General features: G+C 34.1%; 3 protein-coding genes and 1 pseudogene across 4 annotated transcripts; 3 read left to right on the plus strand and 1 right to left on the minus strand.

Annotated features, from left to right (window-relative positions):
* Positions 1-124: 124 nt before the first annotated feature.
* On the minus strand, positions 125-4,521 carry LOC118030689 (probable glycosyltransferase At3g07620). Of its 2 annotated transcripts, none has more exons than XM_035034901.2 (5): positions 4,357-4,521; positions 2,169-3,213; positions 1,943-2,073; positions 1,401-1,749; positions 125-1,091 (listed from the first exon to the last, which is right to left on the minus strand). In XM_035034901.2, the coding sequence occupies exons 2-5, from the start codon at positions 3,153-3,155 to the stop codon at positions 420-422; spliced, it is 2,139 nt and encodes a 712-aa protein (XP_034890792.1). In that variant the 5' UTR covers positions 3,156-3,213; positions 4,357-4,521; the 3' UTR covers positions 125-419. The 2 variants fall into 2 exon arrangements, with proteins under 2 accessions (XP_034890792.1, XP_034890791.1); XM_035034900.2 differs by lacking the exon at positions 4,357-4,521 and adding an exon at positions 3,992-4,234.
* Positions 4,522-6,600: 2,079 nt separating this feature from the next.
* Positions 6,601-9,455, plus strand: LOC118030691 (exosome complex exonuclease RRP46 homolog; annotated as a pseudogene).
* Positions 9,456-10,977: 1,522 nt separating this feature from the next.
* LOC118030692 (carotenoid 9,10(9',10')-cleavage dioxygenase 1-like) lies at positions 10,978-18,072 on the plus strand. Its single transcript, XM_035034902.2, has 13 exons — positions 10,978-11,387; positions 11,544-11,681; positions 11,973-12,075; positions 13,435-13,697; positions 15,269-15,448; positions 15,564-15,642; positions 15,744-15,825; positions 15,941-16,003; positions 16,121-16,259; positions 16,360-16,684; positions 16,785-16,840; positions 16,929-17,090; positions 17,203-18,072. Exons 1-13 carry the CDS (start codon positions 11,205-11,207, stop codon positions 17,317-17,319), a joined length of 1,890 nt encoding a protein of 629 aa, XP_034890793.1. The 5' UTR covers positions 10,978-11,204; the 3' UTR covers positions 17,320-18,072.
* Positions 18,073-19,141: 1,069 nt separating this feature from the next.
* Positions 19,142-22,787, plus strand: LOC118030697 (carotenoid 9,10(9',10')-cleavage dioxygenase 1-like). The gene is made up of 13 exons (XM_035034911.2): positions 19,142-19,274; positions 19,502-19,639; positions 19,747-19,849; positions 19,979-20,241; positions 20,538-20,717; positions 20,832-20,910; positions 21,020-21,101; positions 21,213-21,275; positions 21,398-21,536; positions 21,654-21,978; positions 22,079-22,134; positions 22,223-22,384; positions 22,497-22,787. The coding sequence occupies exons 1-13, from the start codon at positions 19,164-19,166 to the stop codon at positions 22,611-22,613; spliced, it is 1,818 nt and encodes a 605-aa protein (XP_034890802.1). The 5' UTR covers positions 19,142-19,163; the 3' UTR covers positions 22,614-22,787.
* The last annotated feature ends 3,233 nt before the right edge of the window (positions 22,788-26,020 follow it).

The following is a 26,020-nucleotide window of genomic DNA, read 5'->3' on the forward strand; positions in this document are numbered from 1 at the left end:
ATAATTTTACGGTCTTTGCTTTGCATAACACTAACACATCTTTATCACCTTCAACACCACTCTCTTTCCTCTCTTCTCACCATCATTTGCTTGTTTTATTTCAAAAGTAGAAAGCACATTGAGCAAAAGGAATTCGGACTGTGGAATTATCAGATATCAATGGAAGATCAGATACATATTCAAGTGCGTGTATTTGAAGAACCCTTTACAACAAAGGAAAGGTGAGGTAAATACAGCAAACCAACTTTATTTTGCCGAAATATATCTATAGAAAAAAACAAATTTAATAACATTGAAAGATCAAAATGCATCTATTTCCACCTGTCCAGGCAAACCAGTTTTCACTTTCTCCACAAGGGTTTTTTTTCAGACTACTTCTAATGAGAAGAACATCTATATCTGCCTTCTTTTTTTATGTGTTATATTGGCTGCATCTGGAAAACTCTGTTGTACCAGATTGAGTGGAGTATCATATGAAACACATCATACTTCACAGGTCTAGAATGCCAAAGAAAATGCTGTTGTACCCTTTTGACCCTCGTCTGCATTCTTCGATACTTCTTCGCCGGGATTGAAAGGAGTATTTTCTTCAAGTTCGGAATGTCCTTCTCCAAGACAAAAACGGCAAAGGATTCCCAGTTCAAAACCTCCAAAAATGGAGGCACAAAATTATCAGATATAATCACTGGAACACACTCATAGAAAATGGCCTCTACAACTCGTGGACTATTGACTTCGTAACCTTTTGCACAGATACAGTACTTGCTGCTTTTCATGTACCGAGCGTAGTTCATTTTGCCTCTGCCCTTTACCTTAGGCAATCTACCAAATATTTTCATGTCAGGATCTTTATTTTCCCAGTGCTGTAACAGAATTGTCCGTAGATAGCCATGCATGCTACCTGCAAAGAAAGCCAAGATTGATCTCTTGGAAGCAGGCTTGCCTCCAAGATCTCTTAGAGGATTCTCTGGGGTGAGCACGTATGTTTCAGGAAGAGAAGCATCTTTTCCAAAAACGAAATCTTCTTTAGCATCAGAATTGCAAAGGGCCCTGATGCAATTGGCCATATGTTGTCTTGTTTCAGACGGTGCCTGAGAAAAACGACAACAATGTTGATGTAATTAGGATTTTATAAAAACTGAAAATCATTTAAGTTTTCTACACAGATTTTCAATTAGCAAATCCAGTATTTGAGATATAAATAAACTATAACATCACAAACACCAGAGGTAATGAGAAAAAAAAAATCCAAGAAAATTTCACATAAGAAAATATAATAAACAAAACAAATTACCAGACATAACACAGAATGAATTGCTCCAAATGTTGGAATACTCCAAAAGTCCCAAAATTCATTCAAATGTAAAATTGTAAATCTAAAGGAATCAAGAAGAGTATACCCAGTCATGGCAAGCAGCAAGAAAATGATCTGCACCTTGAGTTCTGTTCCAAAAAGGATATTTTTCCGAGATCATATCCAAGTATTTCTTCAGATATTCTATGAGGTTCCTATGACTGTGTGAATTAGGAACGTACAATCTTATCTCCAAGTATCGAGAACTGAAAGGTAAGTAAAACAGGTGGGCTTTTTTGGAGTCTTTTGTAACAAATTTTTTGTTACCCTCTAGCAATTTCATGAACCATCCCTCAGAAGCATATATCCCATTGAGCAGGGGCTGATGGAATATAGGCCTTTCTCCTTCCTTGTAAATATACACTTTCAGGATGTCCTCCATTAATTCATAACTCCTGCAGTCAGATATTGCAAACTTTTACTATATAATTCTCTTCTCTTGAATGCTTTTGCTTCAGCTACACTTAATTCTATTATCATGCATAAGCAGCTAGCCTACTCTTGCATGTATCTTTAAGCAATTGAACAAATTGCATGTGAACTTGTGTTTAAAGCAGAAGGGAAAGTTTCAAATTTTAATAAGCTTACTTTTTGAACATGGAGACATTCCGGTATAGAGGAGCATAGAGCACCGGATCATTCTCTACAATAGGCGCATTCTGAATCTGTGATTTTGCATTTAGCAGTTCCTGGTCAACTACTGAAGGCCATCGTGGTCTCTACAAACAAATTGGTACAAAGAACAGAAAAGTTTATGCAACTGCCTCATAAAAGTTAATCCGTGACACAATTCAGAGCAGAAGTTTATACATACTCTTGAATTGGGAGAAGACCATCTTTGAAGCTGCAAATTTTTCATCTCAGAGATTGAAACCACTTCCAGGGATGGTGTCTGAGGTTCTTTCTTCACCTCTGGAAAAGAAGTCACAGAAGGGTTATTGTGCAATAGAGTAAGTTCTTTCTTCTGGTCCCCTGTTTTCCCATCATTCTCTAAACTGGGTGCTGCATCTTTATCCACCTTAGATGTATTAGACTCAACAGGAACAATATGAGCTATAGTGCTAGGCTCTGCATTCATTTGGAGTGTTATATTAGGTGGCGAATCCACTGGCAGCAATTCTGACGCAATGGGTGCAATTCTAGCATCCGAGGCTACTATATTTTCTGATATGGAGGTGACGTCTTCTCGAGAAAGGCTTCTTTCAGTCTCTTGTGGAGCAGATCCATTACCCAAACTGTTGACAGGTTCCAGCGTGGAATCTTCATTTCGATCTACCAACTGTTCAGGTTTAGACTCCTTTCCATGGTTGTCTATTCCAGAGGACTTGTTCAAGCCACTGATTCCTTCTGATACAACACCATTATGTACATATGAGGTGGAGTTCGTATTGGTATCTACCAACTGCTCTGGTGAAGACTCCTTTCCACGGCTATCTATTAGAGAAGACTCATTCAAGCCTCTGCTTCTTTCTGGTACAACGTCATTATTTACATTTGCAGGGGTGTCTGTTCCATGACTATTGTCAATCTCTTGAGCTCTGTCAGGGGAGATAGCAGTGGTATTCAAACCATTTGATTGAGTTGTGTTACTAACCATCTCTGGTGTTGATGAGGTAGCATGAGTTAACAAGTTACCATTTCCTGCTCCTAGATCTTTCCGAGCAGAAGACAAAGATGATATAATATTGCCATAAGGCAATTCAAAATGTTGGAATGTTAAAACCACAGCAACTGCCAGTCCTATAAACCAAAGCAATTTCCAGATTTCGATTGTAAAGGGATGTCGAAATTCATTGCCCATCGGAAAACTACTCTATGGAAATTCAGCTGCCTTTCCATACAAATATTATCCCTGCACCCTGCATATCATTTCCAATCCTTCACTTCAATAAAGATAAAGTACATTTTACAAACATAGATAAACTTAAATCCTAGACACTAACTCCTCAAATACAGCTAGTACTCAAATCTATTGTGATAAATGTGATTGAAATGCAGCTGGATTGTTAGACAAAATTGAAGATAGCTCTACTACGATAATGCACAAAAGAAATAAGGTGAAGCAACAAGCAAATCACACAGGTTTATCAACAATGAGCACGGACTCAAAAATTAAATTAAAACATTAACTAAGAATTAATAAGCTGGAAAATCTATATTTAATGTAACCAATTTCCAGTAAAAAGGCTAAACGCATTTTACAAAAGACAAAGCCTGTAGAGACAAGAACAAAATACCAAGTAATAAAATACTCAAAGAGAAGGAAATCCCAATTCCTGGCAAAAAGAGAAAGAAAAAACAAACTCCCCCAGTAAAGCACACACTAATGATTAATACTTCTCTTCCCTTCCGAACAAGCATGATCCAACACTCTTTGACTTCACACAAATCCCAGAAAGAAAGAAAATTTCCCTAGGAAACATCATAATCGCCAAAGCAAAACAAAACCAACATGCAATATATACTCTAAAAAGGAAAATCAATTTAATCACCAATGACTGCACGTTTCTCTTTCTTTCTTTCCTAACAAGAAGAAGTCAACACAACATTCACACAAACCCCATATCAAAATTCTACCACGACAGCCGAAACAAATCAAAACCAGCATTCAAAATCACTATAACTCCTAAAATTTACCAGAAACATAGGCAGAGACTTGGTAGCTTCTTCAGCAATACATGCTAGCTCTCTGCTTACAAAGGGAACAAAAAGCAGCGGAAGAAAGGAGAAGTCTTTTCTTTGTTTTCTGTCCCAATCAGTCTACAAGTTATTTTTGTTGGAGGGTAAATAATGCCAGTTGTTAAAACAATAATTCAGATTCTAAGTTTCTTTCTTGTCCTTTCTTATATTCCTTTCTTAAGTATAATTTTGTTTTCCCAGACAACAAGCAGTACTGTTTCTTACTATTATTTAAACAATAATTATGGCTTGATGATTGAAACTGGACAAGTAATAAAATAAGATTGGTGTGGCGATGAATAGCAGAGTGAAAGTATTTTTACCTGGTTTTTCTTCTGTTGTTTTCCCTCTCTTTCTCTGGGCTGCTACCACAGGGCTGAATTTGTTTGTTCTTGCAGGTTTTTGCATGAGTCCACGCGCGTTTCAGCGGATAGGATTTCGAGCGAGGCTAACTGAGAATTTTAGTTTGTCGATGATGATTGATGACTTTGTTTCGTATCATGTTCAGTTTCCTTTTTGTCTGATTGTTTATTTTTTTATTAAAAAAAAAAGACGAAAACCCTTTACAATTTTTTTTTTTAAACCGAATAAAATTACTTCAAAAAATTTGGATGGCTACTAAAAGTTTTGTTTATAGAATTAAAAGATAGTTCTTTGCTTCTTCATTTTTTTAATGAACAAGGAATTGCAAGTTTAAAATATTCATCTATTTGATCCAGATAAGAGTAGTTATTCAAAATTTGGATATGAGATTTTTATTTATTGTGATATGAATATGATTTATTTTAAACCCTTACGATTTTAAAATGAAACATTCATCTTTAACGCAAGGTTAAACTTCGAGTCTCTTGTTTTTGTTGAGAGGGTGAGACTTTTAAATCTGAGTTATATATATGAGTTATTTTATAAATATTTTTCCAATTAGTATTTTTTTTTTTATATATAATTTTAGCATTCAGATATAATAAAACAAACATGTGTTAATAAATCTTCTACTTTTGATTAAATTGATGTATTGGTTAATATATAGACTAATCATGAGGTAGATCAAGTATTTTTATATATAAAATAAGATAGTAGTCTCAAAAACACCAATAGTAAATAAAAAACAAAAACAAAATATATTAATCTTAAATGATTGGTTTGATTTAAGAATATATATATGATTATTCATGAATGAAACATGTCATTTAAAATAAAATTGACAATGAATTGGTGGGCTTTACTTGAAAAAAAATTATCTTCGAACAAAAATGTCTTCTTTTTTAAAAGGAAATATATCATTAAGATTTTGATTTTCTTGAAAGAAAATTGCTATTAGACTAATGAGTTTTACTAAAATATTAGTTTTAAAAAAATATATGATTTTTATATTAAAATAAAAAAAATTATCACATCATCTGATTGATAGGTTTCCTTAAAAAATATTTTTTTGAAAGGAAATATGTCATTGGATGTTGATTTTCTTGCAAGAAAATTGCTATCAGACTAATGAGTTTTACCAAAATATTATTTTAAAGAAAATCTCATGGAACTGATGATTTTTATTTTGAAATAAATATATTATCCAGAAGAAAAAAGTTGGTGGACTGACGAAGTTAACTTGTTGGTCGAAAGAAATTTGGCATAAGATTGATGATGAGCTGGCTTGCCTGAGCCCTAATGAGAAAGTTGCTCCCACGTCTCTTTCCAGAGAGTGAATCCAAAGACACATACATTGTTTTGCATATAACCAACAGAAGCAGTGTCTTTGTGGCCAGCCATGCTAAACACGTGCCAGATGTGCCTCCTAATTTGGCGTCAAGCGATGGCCTTTAGCGGCAGGACCCTCACCTAATAATTCAGTAATGCTTCTCTTTTTTCTGGGACTTTAGGGAGCATAGGGACCGGTTTCTAATCTTGCCCTTTTACTCTTTATATATATATATATATATATATAAGTGGCTCGTGATGAGTTCGTTTTTTATTTTAAAATATTTTTAAAAAAGTTATTTATTTTGTATATTTTTCTTACTAAACTATAAAACCTTGGCAAGTTCAGCCCTTTTCGTATAGAACAACAAGGGAAGTTGCTCATGCACTCGTTGTTTACTTGGTAGGTTCGTTTCTCTCCGTTATCGCCTTGAAAAGAAAAGAAAATGATTGAATGGGCTGTTGAATTTTGATTCAGAACTTATGGCCGATTGTGCTTGTAAATTTAAAAACCTTGTTAATTCTTTTTATTTCTTAAATTTTTTATTCCATAAATCTTTTATTTATGAAGGGTTTAATCGATCCAACAATTTAATTTTGCAAACAAAGTAAAAGACCAAACTCTGAGTTGATAGGTTATGAAATTAATTTATTGTTTTTTATAACAATTAAGATATTTTCGAATTAAGTTTACTATACATAGATCAAAATCTTTTCTATGTATATCATTCATAATTAAAAAATATATATTTCCCATTCCTCTCTTGATATCAGTCAATATAGACGTACACAACTCAAAGGTGTGTGAACGGTCACTGTTGACAATTCAATATCAAATCTTTAATACAGAAAAAACAATGATCCTGTATCTTAAAAAGAAATGGAAAAAAATAAATCAAAATCTTCAAAAAGAAACTCGGGCCGTCTACCTGTCCACTGGACCTGTCTTCAAACCCTAATTAAGATCCACCATCATACCAATCTAGCCGAAAACTTAAACCAAAACCCAAATTGTTAAGCCCTAATTCCCCGATTCTGCATCACTGTTTGCAATCTTCAAATTAAAATCCTGTTTTCTCATTTATACACTCGCTTCCTGTTAAAAAGTTTCAATCCTTTTATTTTATTTTTTCAATATTCTGTAATAAAAAAAGGGAACTTTGTGATTGGTTTTTTTGGTGAGAGTGAATTAAATTATGGAGATTGACAGTGATGATGGTCGTTCACCAAGCCAATTGAGACCCCTCTCTTGATCTCGCAATGTACTTCACCGTGCCCATGGCTCTGCTAGTTGGTCTCAAGGTACCTCCTTTCTTTAAATATTTTTTTGGGTTCTGTTTTATTTTCTATTCTTGTTTATTCATTTTACGAGATTTTTTTTGGGTGTCGTATTTTTAATGTCCAATTTGGACAAATGGGTTGTTGGTTTTTCTCTTAAATTTTGCTTTTGGAGTGGAGAATTGGGAAGTGGGTATTGAGTATATTTACTGTTTTTTTTTTTTTTTTTGGTTTGATTTTATTTAGGAGATACAAAGGTTTTGGCTGCTGTTTATGGACCTAAAGCTGGAACAAAGAAGAATGAGAACCCTGAGAAGGCTTGTGTTGAAGTTATTTGGAAGCCTAAAACAGGACAAATTGATTAGTTTTTTTGCCTTTTTTCTTTTCTTTTCTTTCTTCTTTTTTTTTTTCCCCTGGAGGTGGTGGGGGGGGGGGTTAAAATTTGTCATGGGATATGGAATGTTGTGTACTGACATGTACATGGGATTTATTCTTGAATAGTAAAATAGGAATAATTTTGGAAGGAAATTCGGATTTTAGTATCTTATACCTTATGAAACAGAGTGAATTCAATTGAATTCTGAAACATTATTGCTTTTTTTATTTTATTTTTATTGGCAAAGCATTTCAATTGCGGCTTGCTCTGCTATGTCGTTTGGATTTAATCATTATTGTTTCAATTGTATTTTTTGGGCTAAACTATGGCTCATTTGGTTTTTTTTTTTTTTTTTTTTTTTTTAACTACTGCTGCCTAAAATTACCAATTATATAGGAAAACTGGAAAGGGAATATGAGATGATATTGAAGAGGACTTTGCAAAGTATCTGCATTTTGACTCTCAACCCAAACACCACAACATCAATTATAGTTCAGGTCGGTGGGTTGGTGCATGGGTTAAACATTTTATATATGGCAGGAGCTTAGTGATTATGTTTTTAGTTATTTTTATGTTGTTAATGCTGCATAGTTGTGTGATCTTAACAATGAAAACGTTTAATAAATGAAGATTATATGCAAACGTATTTCATCTGGCATTTATCTAGATTTTATGCCTAGATAATAATTTTGAGTGAATGTGTGCGTGTCTTCTGATGTTATACAAATCAGTTTCATACATCACAATAATGGAGTACTTATCTTTCTTGTGCAGGTTGTGAATGATGATGGTGCTGCATCCTATTTACTTGTGCTTTCTATACGATGTAGGGCTGGAACAGGGGATCATGGTCTCACTCAAATAAAGGGGGAGATTGCTCATCCCATATAGAAAATTTCAATAAGATAAAACGAGGTTGATTGTGTTTCTTTCATTAAATGATCGTATGAAAAGAAAAAAGGTTCTTCATTGGCTAGGATCCTTCTACTATTACATCTTGTCCTTTGCATGTGAAGTGAGTTTATTTTACAATGTGCATTCTGATGATCAGTTCTCATGGCTCATAAATCCAATATATTTGCAGCTAGGGTATTTTTTTCACCATGAAGGCACTTTCAGATGATGAAATCATTCCTTTTTGGGATATAGGAAAACAATTTTGTAGATTCTTTTAACAACTATGAAATCATTCCTTTTTGGGATACAGGAAAACAATTTGAAGACTCTTTTAACAACTATGCAATATGCATTTGTTGGATCTAAGCAGGTGCTCTCCCTAACCTTGGTTTGAACAATTTGATATGATTGCTATTTTCTTGACTGAAATCCGTGTAGCTTCTAGTCTGTGCCATAAATGCAGCATTTGCTGCCCTTGTAGATGCTAGAATTCCTATGAAGCATCTTGCAGGTAATTAAAACTTGATTGATAATAATTTTTTTTTAGTGTATACTAAACATTTGGGTGACTGATGCCATAGTGCCTTCTGTGATTAGGATTATTTTAATAAAATCCGAAAGGTTATTTTTAATATATTTTTAAATAAATAAAAAAAAATCTTACTCTAAGATACCAGTCAAACTGCCAATTTCGTGCTGTCCGCCCATAATTCTGTGATTAGGATTGTTGTTGCTATCAAAAAGAAAAGAAAAAACAATCCAAAATAGAGGTCTGATGCTTCGGAGTGGAAAACTGATAATTGGTTGTGGCTTTGGAGGCGTGAGGGCTAGAGAGAGTTAGACAAGAAGTGCAAGCAAAGCATGGCCATTTTGTTCTCGGGATTTGAAAATAATCATACATAGAAAGATCTTTTTGTTCAACATTAATGGAGAGTTTAGTCAGCACCCACCTTAAGAAAGGTGATAATTTTCCGTAAGGATAATAGCGTGAGTTTACTGGTATTTGTTTTTTAAATAATTTTTATTTAAAAATATATTAAAATAGTATTTTTAGTTTTGATATTAATATATTAAAACAAAAAATCATAAAAATATACGTGTGAGAAATTTGAATCCTTGAAACCATGCAACCAAGAAAGTTAACTGAACGACTTGTTAATTAGGTGTTAAATATTCTAGGCAGCAGGGGTGTTCATTCTCCAGTTCCGTTCAATGCAGCAAAAAAATTTAACCGAACCAGAATTTTAAATTTTTAGAAAATTTAACCTAAATTAAATTATAAAAAACTAGTTCAAACCAAATTGATTCGATTCCGATCGTTTTATCTTTTAAAAACCAGAAACCCATTGTCTGCACAATCGGTGGCAAAAACTTCACCAGTTCTCCGCAACTCCTTGAGACCATAAGGCTAAAAAAACCATGGAATTCATGAATCAATAAAGAAAACGCATTCAGCCCAGTTCGACTTTCAGCATAAAAGGTGGGGATCTTAGGATCAAAAGGTTGAATAATTCTTTTCACGAGTTGCTTTCCCAATTGGATTAGCAATGACATTGCCAATAGGAGGGCTTGAGGGAGCTGGTGGCAGTGCCATAAAATTTGCATCCATGCTTCTCATGTTTATCCCTTCATCCATCTTTTGCTTTGAATATGAGGCCATTCTCTTCAAATCAATATCCGGTTCACCTTATGCCCTTGCAAATGAAGGGAAAAATGATTTAGTGTTCACATAAGTTCGTATTTATACTTTTCTTTTTCCTATTGAATAAGATTGAACTGGTTTGGTCCCATTGAATTAGTTTTAACTTTTTAAAACCAAAACCAAACCAAACCAAACTGGTTAATTTTTCTAGTTTTTAAATTGGTTTCGTTTGTTTATTTCTCTCTATTTAATTTTTTCAATTTATTTTTCATTTAATCGACTGGTCAGATATTATAAACACTCCTGCTACTTGATCCATGTTTCCTTAAATCTTAATACTCAAATTATGCTTGAGGATTTTACTGATTAAATTAGAGTTACCAAAAAATAGTTTTATTTATTTAATTCATTTTTTAATATAAATAAAAATTTCAATAAAATTCTATTTATAGAAAAAATGTATTAATTAACAATCAACTTTAGGATTTTGAAGGACTCTTGGGGAGTAAGTTTTAACTTCCTTTTTTTTATTATTAAAATTTGATTTTTTTTGTTTCAAATTAAATATTTTAGTGTTTTGATGTATTGATATAAAAAAATAAAATTTTAAAAATAATAAAATATTATTTTTATATATTTTTTAATAAAAATTACTTAAAAAAATAATCATTATTACACTACTGTTATTCCAAGTATAAGAAGCACTATAAATTCCTATTATCAATAAAACAAGATAAAATATATATGCACTATAAATTCCTGTCCGACTCCTGCATTAATTGTTAATTTGTTGTGCGGCCATCTGGACTTCTATTTTTTCGTCCACATCAAGAATTCCTCACTTGTGAGTTTCTTGGCAATAATGTCTTTGATTGGCCAACTTTTGGTCCAATTATTTTATTACCCAAAATAATTGATTTGGTCAATTAAGGTTGCCTATTGATACGGTAGAAATTTCAGTCATCTAAGTTGAAAACAGAGGAACATCTTACAACACACCAATTGACTAAACCCACTTACTTGGTAATGGACATTGAAAATCATCGTTTATGGACAAAGGTCCCTTCGGAAAATCAACCATGGCATGAGAAACATTTTGAGAAAAATTAAAACCTTAACCCCTCTTCATCATCAGCCTCGAGATCCGGGTGTAGTCAAATAGGGGAAAATGCACGGCGAGTTCCTCAATTTTAAGCAAATTAAAGACCAATGAGACATTTAATTTAATTTTTTTTTGTTCTAACCGGAATCACCAGTATATCTCGTACCATAAAAATAGGGCTCTCATGTTGAATAATCGGTACAAGATCAGTTGTGCGTATGTAGCTAACCTATCATTGAGGGAAGACGAATTAAGGATGACGAATACATCAACAATGGCTTTTCATGTGAATTGCTCTGTACAAAGGAGGCCTTCTCTCTTCCAAAACATTGATCGTTTTAAGACTAGCTTGTCTTCATCTTGCAAGGTAAGTAATTCTAGTTTCTCTTCGTCACTCTTACAAGATCAGTGTAAGAACATACTAATTGGTTCCATGATCATATTTACTCTATATATCAAGCATGTTTTGTTCGTTAGAACTTGATTTAAGATAAATGATATTGTGGATGTTTTGAGCATGCAGCCATTATTGAAAGAGTTGAAGCAACTTTCCATGCAACTTGAAGTTTCCCAAAGTATAAAAAATGCTTCTGTCAAGCTTTTGGATGCCTTCGTCGATTCGATGTTCCAGTTTGCTGACCAGCCCATTCTTCCTTCTCAGGTAATCAAAAACCATGAAACCTTGACTAACTACTCACCTCTCCAGTTGTGTATATTAAGCACCGTGGTCAGGACCGATCAGCTCAGTGACCCACTTAGATTTAGCCTAGGTCGGTCAGAAAAAAAGACTTTTTCAATAACATCATTTAATTTTTTTTTTTTTAACAAGCTTTGCTGACCTAGGTTGATTCATCCAACTCGTGAGCAAGGTGTTATACGGGCCAGGTGTTATAACTTTGGTATTAGGGTTCGCTGAATTATTTGCTAATCGGTTGCTGGTAAGTTTTTGCAGAGTAACTTTGCACCAGTTGATGAATTGAATGAACCTTTTGTTATAACCAGCATGGAAGGCAAAATCCCAGATGATTTTCCAGAAGGTGTCTACATAAGAAATGGTCTCTTCTTGAACTCAATACTTTAAATTTTGTCCTCTTAAACCTGTGGTTATGCGTAAAAAGGCTTTTGTTTGAGCTTCAAATCCACTTGTGATAAATTACGTTGTTGAAGATACAAATCGGAAACTCCTACGCCTTTAATGTGTTTAGTACATTTGCAAGCAAGTCCTGAAGTCTACGGGATGTGTTACAGAATTAACTAGGTTTGCTCGTGCAGTTCTATATTATTTTTTCACTGAAATATTTATTTAGATATCCTTCCTGTGTTAAAAAAAAAAAAGAGAAATTCAATAATTTGGATTATAATTTCATCTAACTAAATAAATTGGTTTTATTTGAATTATAAAAAAAAAAAAAAGGAAACAAACGATAGCAAATGGGAACACACCCACATATATATCAAAGAATAAAAAAAATAATATACTATCAAATTGGATTGAAAAATTTAAATTTAAAACAATAAATTTTTTATAAAAGAGTTAATGAAAAAAGTAAGAAATCATAAGAATAAAGATGAAATTAAAATTACCAATACATGATAAAAAAAACTTGAACATTAAAATTTTTCAACATGTTTTTTTTATATAAAAAACCATAAATATAAATTGAAAAGCTTAATTGTGCACACATTCAATTAAATAAATCACAAACCATTGTATAAATAAATGAAAACATAATTGGAAAAAACAAGAAACCAGTATAAATCAAAATATTTAATATCGTAACATAAATCATTTACCTAGACTTTTTCTGATCTTTTGGCGCAAAAAAATAGACCATTTTAGTGGCCAACATCTTTTTCAATGATGACTTTTTCTCTCTAAGCCAGAATCCAGCGACTCCCCCTCTCTTGTCCACCCAAAAAAGAACTAAACAAAAAAAATAATAAAGTTTGATATCAAAATATATTTTTTAAAAAACTATAAAGACCGATTACTTAATAGCTACCAAACTATATTACCTATGCTTTTCACTTCAATCATTTTTCTTTCAAATCAACACTGCATGCCAAAAAAAACATTCAATTGTATGTTTATTTGGGCTAAAAAAGCTCATTTATGGAAAGAAAAAGTTTGAGGATCAAAATAATTTTTTTAAAAATAAACTATTACAATCCATTGAAAAAATAAACAATAAAAATAACTACAGTAAATTTCCTATATATTTTAATTTTTGTTAATAATAATAATGTTGAAAATCACAACTTGATTAAACTATGTAAAATTTATTTTGTCTCTTCTTTAAATTGGGGTGTTGGGAATCAAGTCAGTTGTGATTATTCGAAACTTTTCTTTACTTGTAAGCACGATCAACTGCCATTGATGACCGCTAACTTGGTCAAATCAAATATAATTTCAGGACCAAATCCACTATTTGGTGGTCTAAAATCTACGACCTCCATGTTTGGGAAGACCGGTCACATATGGATAGAAGGAGAAGGAATGCTTCACGCTTTATACTTTGATAAAGAAAGTGACATTGGAAGCTGGACGGTCCTTTACAACAGTAGACATGTTGAAACCGAAACCTTCAAAGTGGAGAGAAAGAGAAACAAGCCATCTTTTCTTCCAGCCATAGAAGGCAGTTCTCTAGCCATTTTGATGGCTTGCTTGTTAAATATGGTGGGCATACTAACCTAAGCTTATCTTTCACGAAATTAAATGGGTGTTTGTTTTAATTTTTTTTCAAATTATTTTTTGTCTAGAAAACATTAAATTGATTTATTTTTAAGTGTTTTTGAATTATTTTGAAATATATATTATTTTGATTTATTTGTAATTGAACATCATCTTGTGATTATCATTCACTTGGCAATTTCTCTTAAAATATCTACCACATGCATAGATGAGGCCAATATATGTAGCAATTGCTCTATTAGGACGAAATTTCTCAAGTTTTTTTGGTTAATTTCAACAAGATTTATCTCATGTACACACTCATAATTGATAATTGGCTGCTTCAAGTTTCATAACTCTAATCCGATGGAATTTGATGGAATTGCTTAACAAGTTTGGCAAAATAAGTCATAATTATTTAGGTAAAACATTCAATATTTTTATATTAGTTTATTCATTTAGGGTGGTCCAATCCTTACATAATTCCTGTCAATCCTACAAATTCAATTACTTGTTTGTGATAATCTTGATAATTAAACGCACATAGTTTACTTTACAGTTTGATATACAAAGGACAGAGTACAAATCCTTTGCTACATGAAAATATAAAAACCAAAGTTTAAAATCAATAATGTTGGCATATAGACTAAGACCTAAAAATCTAAGTTTTACATCTAAGTTTTGGATGTGATCTCAATTCCCTAAAAATCTCCTTGTGCACGCACCTGTTAGCAACCTACATTAAATAAGAATAAGACTGAGTTATTTATTTAGAAAAAGAAAAAGAAATATAATTTAAAAAAAAAAAACTGAGAGAAGAAATTTACAGAAGCAAAGAGGCAAATAAGAGATAGAAAAACAAAATGAAGGAAACTACTATAATGATTCTGTAAACAGTACTTTTGAACTCTCCAAGGATAATAATTAAGCTGAATACAAAATGTGAGATTGATTGAGGATTAAAAAAATATCAGTGTTTTTTTTCTTTTATTTTGCTCACCTAATATATATAAGGTGGATTTAGGGTAAATCTAGGATGATAAGTCAAGTAGGCTAACTGAAGTTAATTTATTTTTTAAAATTTTATTAAAATTAAATTAGATGGATTTTTTTTTAGTTGACCAGTCATGAATCAATTCGAGATTTTAAATAGGTCACACTAAGTTAATTTTCTCTTTATTTTTAATGAAACTTAGTTTAATCTAAATCTTGAATCTTCAATGTTACAAATCAACTCACCAAATGGGGGTTGGGTTTTAAAACAATTGTTTTGGTTATATAAAATCATAGCTTGTTATATGTTGGATCAAGATGATACCTTGTGTTTAGGCTTGTAAAAAAGAGAGGTGAAGAGCAATAAAAAAGGAAGTAAAGAATTACTAAAAAAAGGGGGGGGGGGTGTAGAATTTTTTATAATAGTGGAGTGGAGAACATTTAATTATGATGGTTATTTATTTTTATTATCATTATCATTATCGTTATTTTCCTTTCCCCTAACTTGGTGATGAAATCTTTTAGGTATTTTTAAATAAGGTTAACTCATACATACTTGTTATCTGAGAATTAATTGATTTCAGCTGCGATTTGGAAAAGTGAACAAAGACCTTAGCAACACCAATGTGTTTGAGCATTCGGGGAAGTTCTACTCAATTGCTGAAAATCACCTTCCCCAAGAGATTGACATCTTTTCCCTTCAGAATTTAGGCGATTGGGATATCAACGGAACCTGGCATCGACCTTTCACCGCCCACCCAAAGGTTTTCTTGTTCAATACCTTGTACAGAAGTCCAATATATGCATGCATGTTCAACGTGGAATAGAAAACACAGCTTAACTCGATTTCTTTTTTATGAAATCTCTTGTTTATTCCAGACAGCACCAGCTACTGGAGAGTTGGTTGTATTTGGGGTGGATGCAATAAAACCTTACATGGAAGTGGGAGTTGTTTCTGGTATCTATTCATTTTCCCTGCTTTTGACGCCTTCAACAAAAGTATTTCCAATAATTTTTCATTACTTCGTTGACAATTGAGCTTCCAAACCCGATTTTCAGCTGATGGAAAGAGACTAGTTCACAAGGTTGATCTCAAGTTGAACAGGTGCCCCCTTAGTCATGACATGGGGGTTACGGAGAGGTCAGTGAAATACATCACCATCAACGAATTGTCATTACTGGGGGGGGAAAAAAAAAACCCATTGAATATACTAAAATCTAACCCTTCATATTTCTTTATTTATTTATTTTTGCAGTTATAATGTGATCATGGATTTTCCACTAACAATAGACTTACACAGACTCATCAAAGGCGGCCCGTGAGTATAGATATATTGAGAGCTTTTAAGTGTCAATTAATTAGCTCTGATCTAAATGTTACTGCTCCAGTGAGAATTGAAGCACTTACTAATCTGGTTTAAGGTGCTAATTCATAGATTAATAAAGTTTGATAACGAAGATTATGCAAGAATTGGGATTATGCCCCGGTATGGTGATGTGGACTCGGTTCGTTGGTTTGAGGTGGAGCCAAATTGCACATTTCACATTCTTAATTGTTTTGAGGAAGGAGTTGAGGTAAAGTACTAATTATATGAACATAGTTTGTTAACTAAAGTTATAATCTTAACGCGTTCTGATGAAACTAGCTCATCTTTTTTTGTTCGACTTGAAGCAGGTTGTAGTGAGGGGATGCAGGTCCCTTGAATCAATTATATCAAAATCTTATGGTATGGATTTGGAAGAATCTGAGTGGGTTTCAGGAAGACTAAGGAGTAAAGAACATGTTGAGCAGAATACTACACCTTCGTCGAACGATGAATTATTGTTCAGTCGATTTTATGAATGGAGATTAAACATGGAGACCGGAGAGGTTAACGAGAGAAACCTCACTGGAACTGAACTTTGTATGGAGTTTCCTATGATCAATCCAGGTCTCAATGGCTTAAAAAATAAATTTGGCTACACCCAGATAGTCCATGAACCGGCAAGTAGTTCATCAGGTCAGTTATAAATTCCGAAATTCATTAATCTCATCACTTGAAATCTTATTATAACCCAGACCATTTCATAGCAAGTAAGATTTCAATCTGGTTGTTTTAGGCATGCCGAAATTTGGAGGTCTAGCCAAGTTGTACTTCGATGAAACTTCGAGTAAGGTAATTAAATTGCTGGATTGCAATGGTCCGATTTTATTTATCTCATTATTGTTTCTTTACTTTCACTCGTAAATTTATGCTAATCCAGGAAGGGGAGCAATCGGAAGGGCATATAAAGGTGGAACACCATGAATTCGAGGGAAACACCTTCTGCACTGGATCTGCCTTCGTCCCTAAAGAAGGTGGTGTAGAAGAAGATGATGGCTGGATCATCACTTTTGTTCATGATGAAGACACTAACACATCCAAAGTAAGCTAATTTTATAGCTGGAAAGCAATAGCGTAGAACTGTTTTTGCAATTCTAAAGCTTGGTCCCTGATCATTAAAATTAAATTCGTTTTCTTTCTTCCTCCTAATTCAGGTTTACATAATTGACACAAAGAACTTCACAAGTGAGCCTGTTGCCAAAATTACATTGCCATGCAGAGTCCCATATGGATTTCATGGAGCATTTATGCCGGTCCCAATCCACAAGTAATTGGACTCATCATTTATGTCACAGATACATTTATGCAAACTGTAAAATAAAAAACAGTACTAAAAAGTAGAATCACAACTCAGGGAAACATGTTATTATATTTTCATGAAAAATACAACATGATTTTATTTATCCTTGAGATATTTTCTCATATTCAAGTTAAACACAATTCTTTTTGTCTTTTTGATTTTTTTATAATTCAATAACATAACTAAAAATTCAAACACACACACACACATCTCTTTTTATTATGATTTTCTCATACACCATCTTTTACATGTTAAAACAATAACAAAAAAATCAAATACAATTTAAAAATTACAAAATAAACCCCAAAAATCTACAAGAATTGCAAGGAAGGCTTCTACAACTGCATGAACAATGGCTGGAAGGTTTCTGGGCATTTAAACAGTGACGACACGTCTTCTCATTGATGTGGTCGACGAGTTCGAGTCTTGGCGAGCTAGTATGGATTTGGCCAGAACAGGAAATAGGAGGCGACTGGTTTAGGTGGGATTGTTCGAGTGGCTAGGTTCTGTAGGGGAAGAAGAGGAAACGAAATGGCCAGGGGAAAGGTGCTGAAAATGGGTGAGGGCCAACGGCTGGCTTTTGTTGGCTGGGAGTTGGGTTTCTTTGGAGGGGCGGCTCCCGGAAGGAAACAAAAATCCTTAGGTTTCGTTTTTTTTTGTTCACTCTCTTTTTCCCAAAATCCCCCTATAAATTTTTCTCCACCGAGTTAATTTTTTTTCTCCCCCCTCCTTTGTTCTTTAACTGTAACTTGATATTTATAGGAGAAGTGTTGCTATGTTTCCAAACTGGTCCCTCAACTCTTTTTTTTTTTTTTGTAAATTGTGATTTTTCTTATTTTTTTTTTGTACTTTTTAAGATAAGCAATATCAACGTCGACTCAATAAGAAAAATCAGTGATTGTAAAATTAACGTGTTAAAAGTTAAACGCGTTCAAAAATACCTTTGAAAATTTAAATTCTTTTTAGATGACGTTGAAAATGCTAAAAATATTGCAAATATATAAAAATGCTTTTTTTGGGGGTTTTCATTGTTTTTTTTTTGTTTTTTTTTTTGGTTTTTTTTTTTTCCTGAAAATTCATCAAAAACATGGGTAAAAAATTAGGTAACATAAACCAAATCTTTTTGATTTTGACATTTTGATTTTTTTTTAAATAAGATAATATATATATATATATATATAATATATATATATATATATATGATAGTTCTTAAAATTTATAGATTTTTTTTATTGAATCAAATATTTCAACATAAAAATTATAATTTTACACGTAGCTATGTACATGCGTAGAAAATGTCTTTCATACAATCCTTGTACATAATGAAATTAATAACTATTCTATGCATGTAGGACAAGTGTACAATTCTTATACATAATTATGGATGAGTGTGGTTATAGATACGTAGTATCGTGCGCTCTAATGTGGAAACTAAAGCATACAAGGAAAAACCATATCATGTGAATTTTATGGATATTTGTAGTCATGGATACATAGTGTGCGTGTGTGTATATCTATACGCTGTACTATAAAGCATACAAGGTAAGAAATCTTATGGATATACAATCATTTAAGTGAGAGAAATAAAATAGTTATTACTTAAGGTTTTTTTTTAAATTTATTTTTGACTAAATTATATTTATTCAATTTGAATTTGAATTCAGTGGTTTAGCTTCAATAAACATGAACAAGAAAAAAAAACGAGGATATAAATCCATATGATGTAATATTAATAGAAAGGATATATATATATAGACACACACACACGCACACACTGAATCAAACACAGGAAATCTAGTTGAGAGAGAGAGAAAGATGTTGTTGACATCAAAAATGGCTTTTCAAGTGAATTGCTCTACAGAGAGTCGGCCTTCTCTCTCGGAAAACATAGATCGTTTTACGACTAGGTTCTCTTCTAGTTACAAGGTAATCACTCCTAGTCTCTCTCTGTCCTAGTCTCTCTCTGTCATTCTACAGGCATGTGAATCAAGTGTTAATTTTATACTTATTTTTTTTCGTCAATCTGTATATACGATTAAGAAAGATTAATAACAGACAAACTATTTGCTTCTTTCATATGTACGATTCCTTTCATGTTTTCTTTGATAAAACTGGATTTAACGTATATACAATCGTGTGTTTGTTTCGAGCAGCCACTACTGAAAGAGTTGCAGCAACTTCCTGCGCAACGTGAGGTTTTCAAAAACATCAAGAATGCTTCTGCCAAACTCTTGGATGCATTTGTCGATTCAACGTTTAAGTTTGCTGACCAGCGCGTTCTTCCTTCTCAGGTAATATTTAAATCATCACACCTTTATTGTAACTACTCAACTCTCCAGTACGTGGCATCAAGGATTGATGAACGATTTTCTAATCGGCTGTTTGTGAGTTCTTGCAGAGTAACTTTCTGCCAGTTGATGAATTGAACGAACCTTTTGTTATCACCAGTATTGAAGGAAAAATCCCAGATGATTTTCCTGAAGGAGTCTTCATAAGAAATGGTCTCTTCTTGAACTCAATACTTCAAATTTTGTCCCCATGCTTGTTGATTTCTGAAAATAAAACTATTTTTCAATACTAAAGATTGAAGGAGAAGGAATGCTTCATGAACTCAATACTTTAAATTTCAGGTCCAAATCCTCTATTTGGAGGTCTAAAATCTACGACATCCATATTTGGAAAGACAGGGCACATTTGGATTGAAGGAGAAGGAATGCTTCATGCTTTATACTTCGATAAAGACAGTGATGGAGGGAGCAGGACTGTCCTCTACAAAAACAAACATGTTGAAACTGAAACATTCAAGGTTGAAAAACGAAGAAACAAGCCATCATTCATTCCAGCTATAGATGGCAGTCCGCCAGCCATTTTCTTAGCATCCATGTTTAATATGGTGAGCATACTAATCCTAAACCTTTTCCCTTTTTCTAGAAGTATTATTCTTAAACATTTTCTTAAGGTATCATGATTCACATGTATATCCTAACTTGTACATGAAAAGGGTGCGTAAAGATATTAATCTTTTATTGTTTGTTTCCAAAAAGCATAGCGTGTTGAAAGATTTCACAAAATTATCTGGAAATCTACGCGCATGGTTTATACTCATTCAAAACTTGACCCTAGGAATTTGTATGAACACGTGGTATCTTTTATTAAAATAACTTTATTAATATTGAGAATTAATTTCAGCTGCGATTTGGAAAGGTCAACAAAGACCTTAGCAACACCAATGTTTTCGAGCATTCAGGGAAGTTCTACTCAATAGCTGAAAATCACCTTCCTCAAGAGATTGATATCTTTTCCCTTCAGAATCTAGGCGATTGGGATATCAACGGAACCTGGCATCGACCTTTCACCGCCCACCCAAAGGTTTTCTTGTTCAATACCTTGTACAGAAGTCCAATACATGCATGCATGTTCAACATGGAATAGAAAACACAGCTCAACTTGATTTCTTTTTATGAAATTTCTTGTTTGTTGCAGACAGCACCAGGTACTGGAGAGTTGGTTGTATTTGGGGTGGATGCAATAAAACCTTACTTGGAAGTGGGAGTTGTTTCTGGTATGTATTCATTTTCCCTTCGTTGACGCATGAAATTTTTTTTTATAAAAACTGGGAACAATTTTTTAATTACTTATGTTACAATTGACCTCGCAAACTCAATTTTCAGCTGATGGAAAGAGACTAGTTCACAGGGCTGATCTCCAGCTCGATAGGTGCACCCTTCTTCACGACATAGGGGTCACAGAGAGGCAAGTGATATCACCATCGAAATTCAGAGTTTTGGAAATTAGCTAAATAAAGAAAAAAGTATGCTACTGAATATAAGAAGAACTATCCTTTATTATTTATTTATTTTGCAGGTATAATGTGATCTTTGATTTGCCTCTAACAATAGACATACTAAGACTCATCAAAGGAGGCCCGTGAGTACTGATATTCTAATCAGAAATTTTAAGTGCCAATTAATTAGCTCTCATCTAAATATTATCACACCAATGAGAAGTACTTAATTTCTAATTTGTTTACGATGCGTGTGCGTGTATAGATTATTAAAGTATGAGAAAGAAAAGTATGCAAGAATTGGGGTAATGCCCCGGTATGGCGATGCGGAATCAACCCGTTGGTTTGAGGTTGAACCAAATTGCATATTTCACATTCTCAATTGTTTCGAGGAAGGAGACGAGGTAAGTAATTATATGAACATAATTTTTGGCTCAATTTAATTAAGAAATTACTTGTAGTACTAAACTATAACCACAGTGCCCTGCAATGGGACTAAAATATTTTATTTTTTGGAGCAGGTTGTAGTGTGGGGATGCAGATCCCTTGACTCAATCATATCAGAATCTTATGGTATGGATTTGGACAAATCTGAGTGGATTTCAGGAAGACTTAGGAGTAGAGGACCTGTTCAACAATATACTACATTTTCGTCGAATGATGAATTATTGTTCAGCCGATTCTATGAATGGAGATTAAACATGAAGACCGGAGAGGTTACGGAGAGAAACCTCACGGGAACTAAATTCTCTTTGGAGTTTCCTATGATCAATCCAAGTTTCAGTGGCTTCAAAAATAAATTTGGCTACACCCAGATGGTCCATAAACCGGCAAGTATTTCATCAGGTAAATTATAAATTCCGAAATTCATTATTCTCATCTCTTGAAATCTTATTATAACCCTGACCATTTCATAGCAAGTAAGATTTCAATCTGGTTGTTTTAGGCATGCCGAAATTTGGAGGTCTAGCCAAGTTGTACTTCGATGAAACTTCGAGTAAGGTAATTAAATTGCTGGATTGCAATGGTCCGATTTTATTTATCTCATTATTGTTTCTTTACTTTCACTCGTAAATTTATGCTAATCCAGGAAGGGGAGCAATCGGAAGGGCATATAAAGGTGGAACACCATGAATTCGAGGGAAACACCTTCTGCACTGGATCTGCCTTCGTCCCTAAAGAAGGTGGTCTAGAAGAAGATGATGGCTGGATCATCACTTTTGTTCATGATGAAGACACTAACACATCCAAAGTAAGCTAATTTTATAGCTGGAAAGCAATAGCGTAGAACTGTTTTTGCAATTCTAAAGCTTGGTCCCTGATCATTAAAATTAAATTCGTTTTCTTTCTTCCTCCTAATTCAGGTTTACATAATTGACACAAAGAACTTCACAAGTGAGCCTGTTGCCAAAATTACATTGCCATGCAGAGTCCCATATGGATTTCATGGAGCATTTATGCCGGTCCCAATCCACAAGTAATTGGACTCATCGTTTATGTCACAGATACATTTATGCAAACTGTAAAATAAAAAACAGTACTAAAAAATAGAATCACAACTCAGGGACAAAAACTGAGAAATGTCTTGATATGGGATAGTTGCGTGTGTGATTGGTAAGAGCATTGTCAACCTATCATTTGAGGAATTTCATTTATCTAACCAGTTATATATATGAAGTTATGGTGTACTACAAGAAAATTAACAAATATCCGATGGAATTGTAGTGGAAAAATAAAAAAGTCAAATAATATGATTGTTGTAACCCATTTTTGGGTCCCCATAAAAAAAAAAATAAATAAATAAAAAAAAAAAAAAAAAAAAAAGTGCGCAGTACTGGTCGCAGTAACCCGTAGATTAATTCTCACAGTAACCAGCCCATGCAAAAAAAAAAAAAAAAAAAAAAAAAAAAAAGGGCTAAACGGTGCCGTTTTGAACGGCACTGTTCCCCTTTCTTCCCCGCCTAACATACAGCAGTAAAGAAGGAAAAAAGATGTATATTTAATGGCGTTGGTCCCTCCAGCCCACCGACCGCCGGTCCCTCTAGCCCACCGACTAAAGACATTGGCCGACCACCTACCGCACCGCCGAAACTAAGGTAGGCACGCCTGGACAGCCGCGCCCGACCAGCCGCCGCATGACCCATTCCTTGGCTCCACAATGAAAAAAACATGCTCACGGGCTCTATAAATAGAGGAGAGGAGACCCGAGAGAGGGGAGAGGAGAAGAGAAGGGAGAGCAAAGAAAGAAGGAGGGAGAAGAGAGGAAACAGAAGGGGGAACAGAAGGGAGAAGAGAGGGAGAAGACCGAGAGGAGAGAGGAGGAGAAGAGAAGGGAGAGACAGAGAGAAGAAAGTAGAAGAGAAGGGAGAGAGAGCGAAGAAGAAGAAGAAGCAGAGAAGAGAGTAAAACAGAGGAGAGAGAGAGAGGAAAACAGCACCGCCGGCCACCGCGAACAGCCAGTTCCGCCGCCGTCACCCCTGCCACATCAGTTGCTGCCAACATCACCACCGCTCCAGGTAGCCTTGCCCGTCGTTTTTTTTGGTTGAGCTTCATCTGCATGCAGAACGTTTACGTTCTGCAGCAGATGAAGATTAATTAGCGAGTTACTGTGCTGTGCACAGTAACTCGCTAATTAATTCACGGTTACTGTGCATGTGCACAGTAACCTACAGATTAATTCTCTGGTTACTGTGCACACAGTAACCCCGGTTACTATGTGCACAGTAGCTAACCCATTCTTTGGGCCAGGTTCGGCCCAACCCATATATTTGGGCCTGATTCGGCCCATTTCAAAAAAAAAATATTTTTTTTTCAGCATTTTATTTTTCCATGTAATTTTTATGTCATTTTGATTAATATTTGGTGGTTTTTTTTTTATATGTTGTTAAAAATACAAAAATCTGATTTTTAAATACCCGGTTTTCGTCAAAAAAAAAAAAAAAAACTTCCAAAAATACAAAAAAATTGAAAAAAAGAAAAAAAAATGTTTTTGTGCATACGCCCAAGTGTCTCAAAGCTAAAAAATTCATATTGTATTTTTCATACACCAAAAAAAATATTTTAGCATGCATTTTGGCTTTAATAACCAGTTTATTAAAGTCAAGAGAATATTGGCCAATATTTCAAAAACAACAAAAATTTTACTTTGTTTGTCTCTTAGTATCCGGGGTATGACTTTACACGTAATGCATATTCCGGATATTTAATGCTTTTTTTTTTTTTGGCAATAGAACCTGGGGTATGACATTACACGTTAATGCGTATTCCAGATATTTAATTCTTTTTGTTTGAACAATAGAACCCGGGGTATGACATTACATGTAATGCATATTTTGGACAATAGGAAACCACAACATGACTTAGATTTTATTAGACAAAACAATGCAGCCTACCTTAGGTAGGGCGTAGTTGGGGTGCTAACACCTTCCCTTTACGCAACCAGTCTCCGTACCTGATCTCTAAAGACCAGTAAGGGTTCCTAGTAACCAGAATACTAGGTGGCGACTCCCTGTCCATTTTTTACCTTAGAGACAAAGAACTCCTTGTCTCACCATATTTTCCATGCCAAATAGACAACATACCACACCCTCATGAAGGGTTGGGGGTGGACGATCGCCGTGCCGCCGCACACGTGCGACAGAATGGCGACTCCGCTGGGGACTTTGTGGACTAAGCTTTGTTTTTGTCTGATGATTGTGTTTTATTGTTGTGGTTTGCTTGTTTATTTTTAAATATGCATTTTCTATATATTTGTTCATATTTAGTTGCGCGTTTTAATTTCTGTACATATTTATCTCATGCATCACATAGTTACTTTTTTTAAAACACACACAAGCTTCAGGTTAGGAGGGGGACTAGCAGCTTACCTTACGACTTTTAGTCAAGGTTTAAGTTTGTGTAAACCCCAACTCTTCGTTGAGTGCTTAGACTGGTAATGGTTGGTACACGTACCATCTCATTGCCTACAAGCCCCCATATTGCCTCCACGAGGGCGATCACTGGGACAACGAGAGTCCCTTTTTTAGAGACCAAATAGTAAACCTACCTTTTGTCTCACTTAAAAAGATTAGAACCAGCCTTTAGGATGTATGCTCCGTATACATTGTTTTGCATCCGAGCAAGCCCTTCTTGAAGCATCTTGAACTCCAGACTTTTGGGTGACACAATGACCGTCGCTCAGAAAATTTTCATTGTAGAGTTTGTGCAAGAATCAAGATTCTTGTTTCATCATACAAGAGTTGCGACTATATGTCACCCCTCGAAGGGCGAGTTTGTCATATAGATTACATGTTCATACATTTAACATGCATACATGTCAGATTGAAATATAGGTCCCCAAAAAAATGTACAACACCCGACTTCGAGCAAGAAACATGGAAGATGAAGAGCGTGCTCAACGTGATGCCTATTTGCACGAAGAGTTGGAGTCTTTGAACAAAAGCTTGACTCACCTCTAGCTTACTCGAGCATATATGGAGAAATGCCTCTGGTGAAGGTCCTTCCAATTAACCTATCATTTTTGTTCAAGCCCCAACAAAGACTCAACCTGAAGAAATTGAGGGCCCACATGATCAAGAGCCTCAACACAATTTAAAGGGGAATTGCATCACCGTTGCAGAATGGAGCCTGTTCTTTCTCTGCCAAAATAACTACCTCAGTTTGATCATGCCTCCAAAAACTTGATTTTTTGTTTCAACCTATTCTAGTTTTTGTTGGTCATTTGGCTAAAAAATTTCCACAAGACTTTCCTTGTCCACTAAGCCTTTCTTGTTAATAAAATCATGTGTTTTGTTGTGTTCATCACATGCCTTCATTTTTGTTGTTTCATGCAAATAACACATTGAGCATAACCTTTAAGCATGAAACCATCGCGCCTAAAATCTTGTGG

This window comes from Populus alba, chromosome 6, assembly GCF_005239225.2.
Source record: "Populus alba chromosome 6, ASM523922v2, whole genome shotgun sequence".
Classification (NCBI taxonomy): domain Eukaryota; kingdom Viridiplantae; phylum Streptophyta; class Magnoliopsida; order Malpighiales; family Salicaceae; genus Populus; species Populus alba.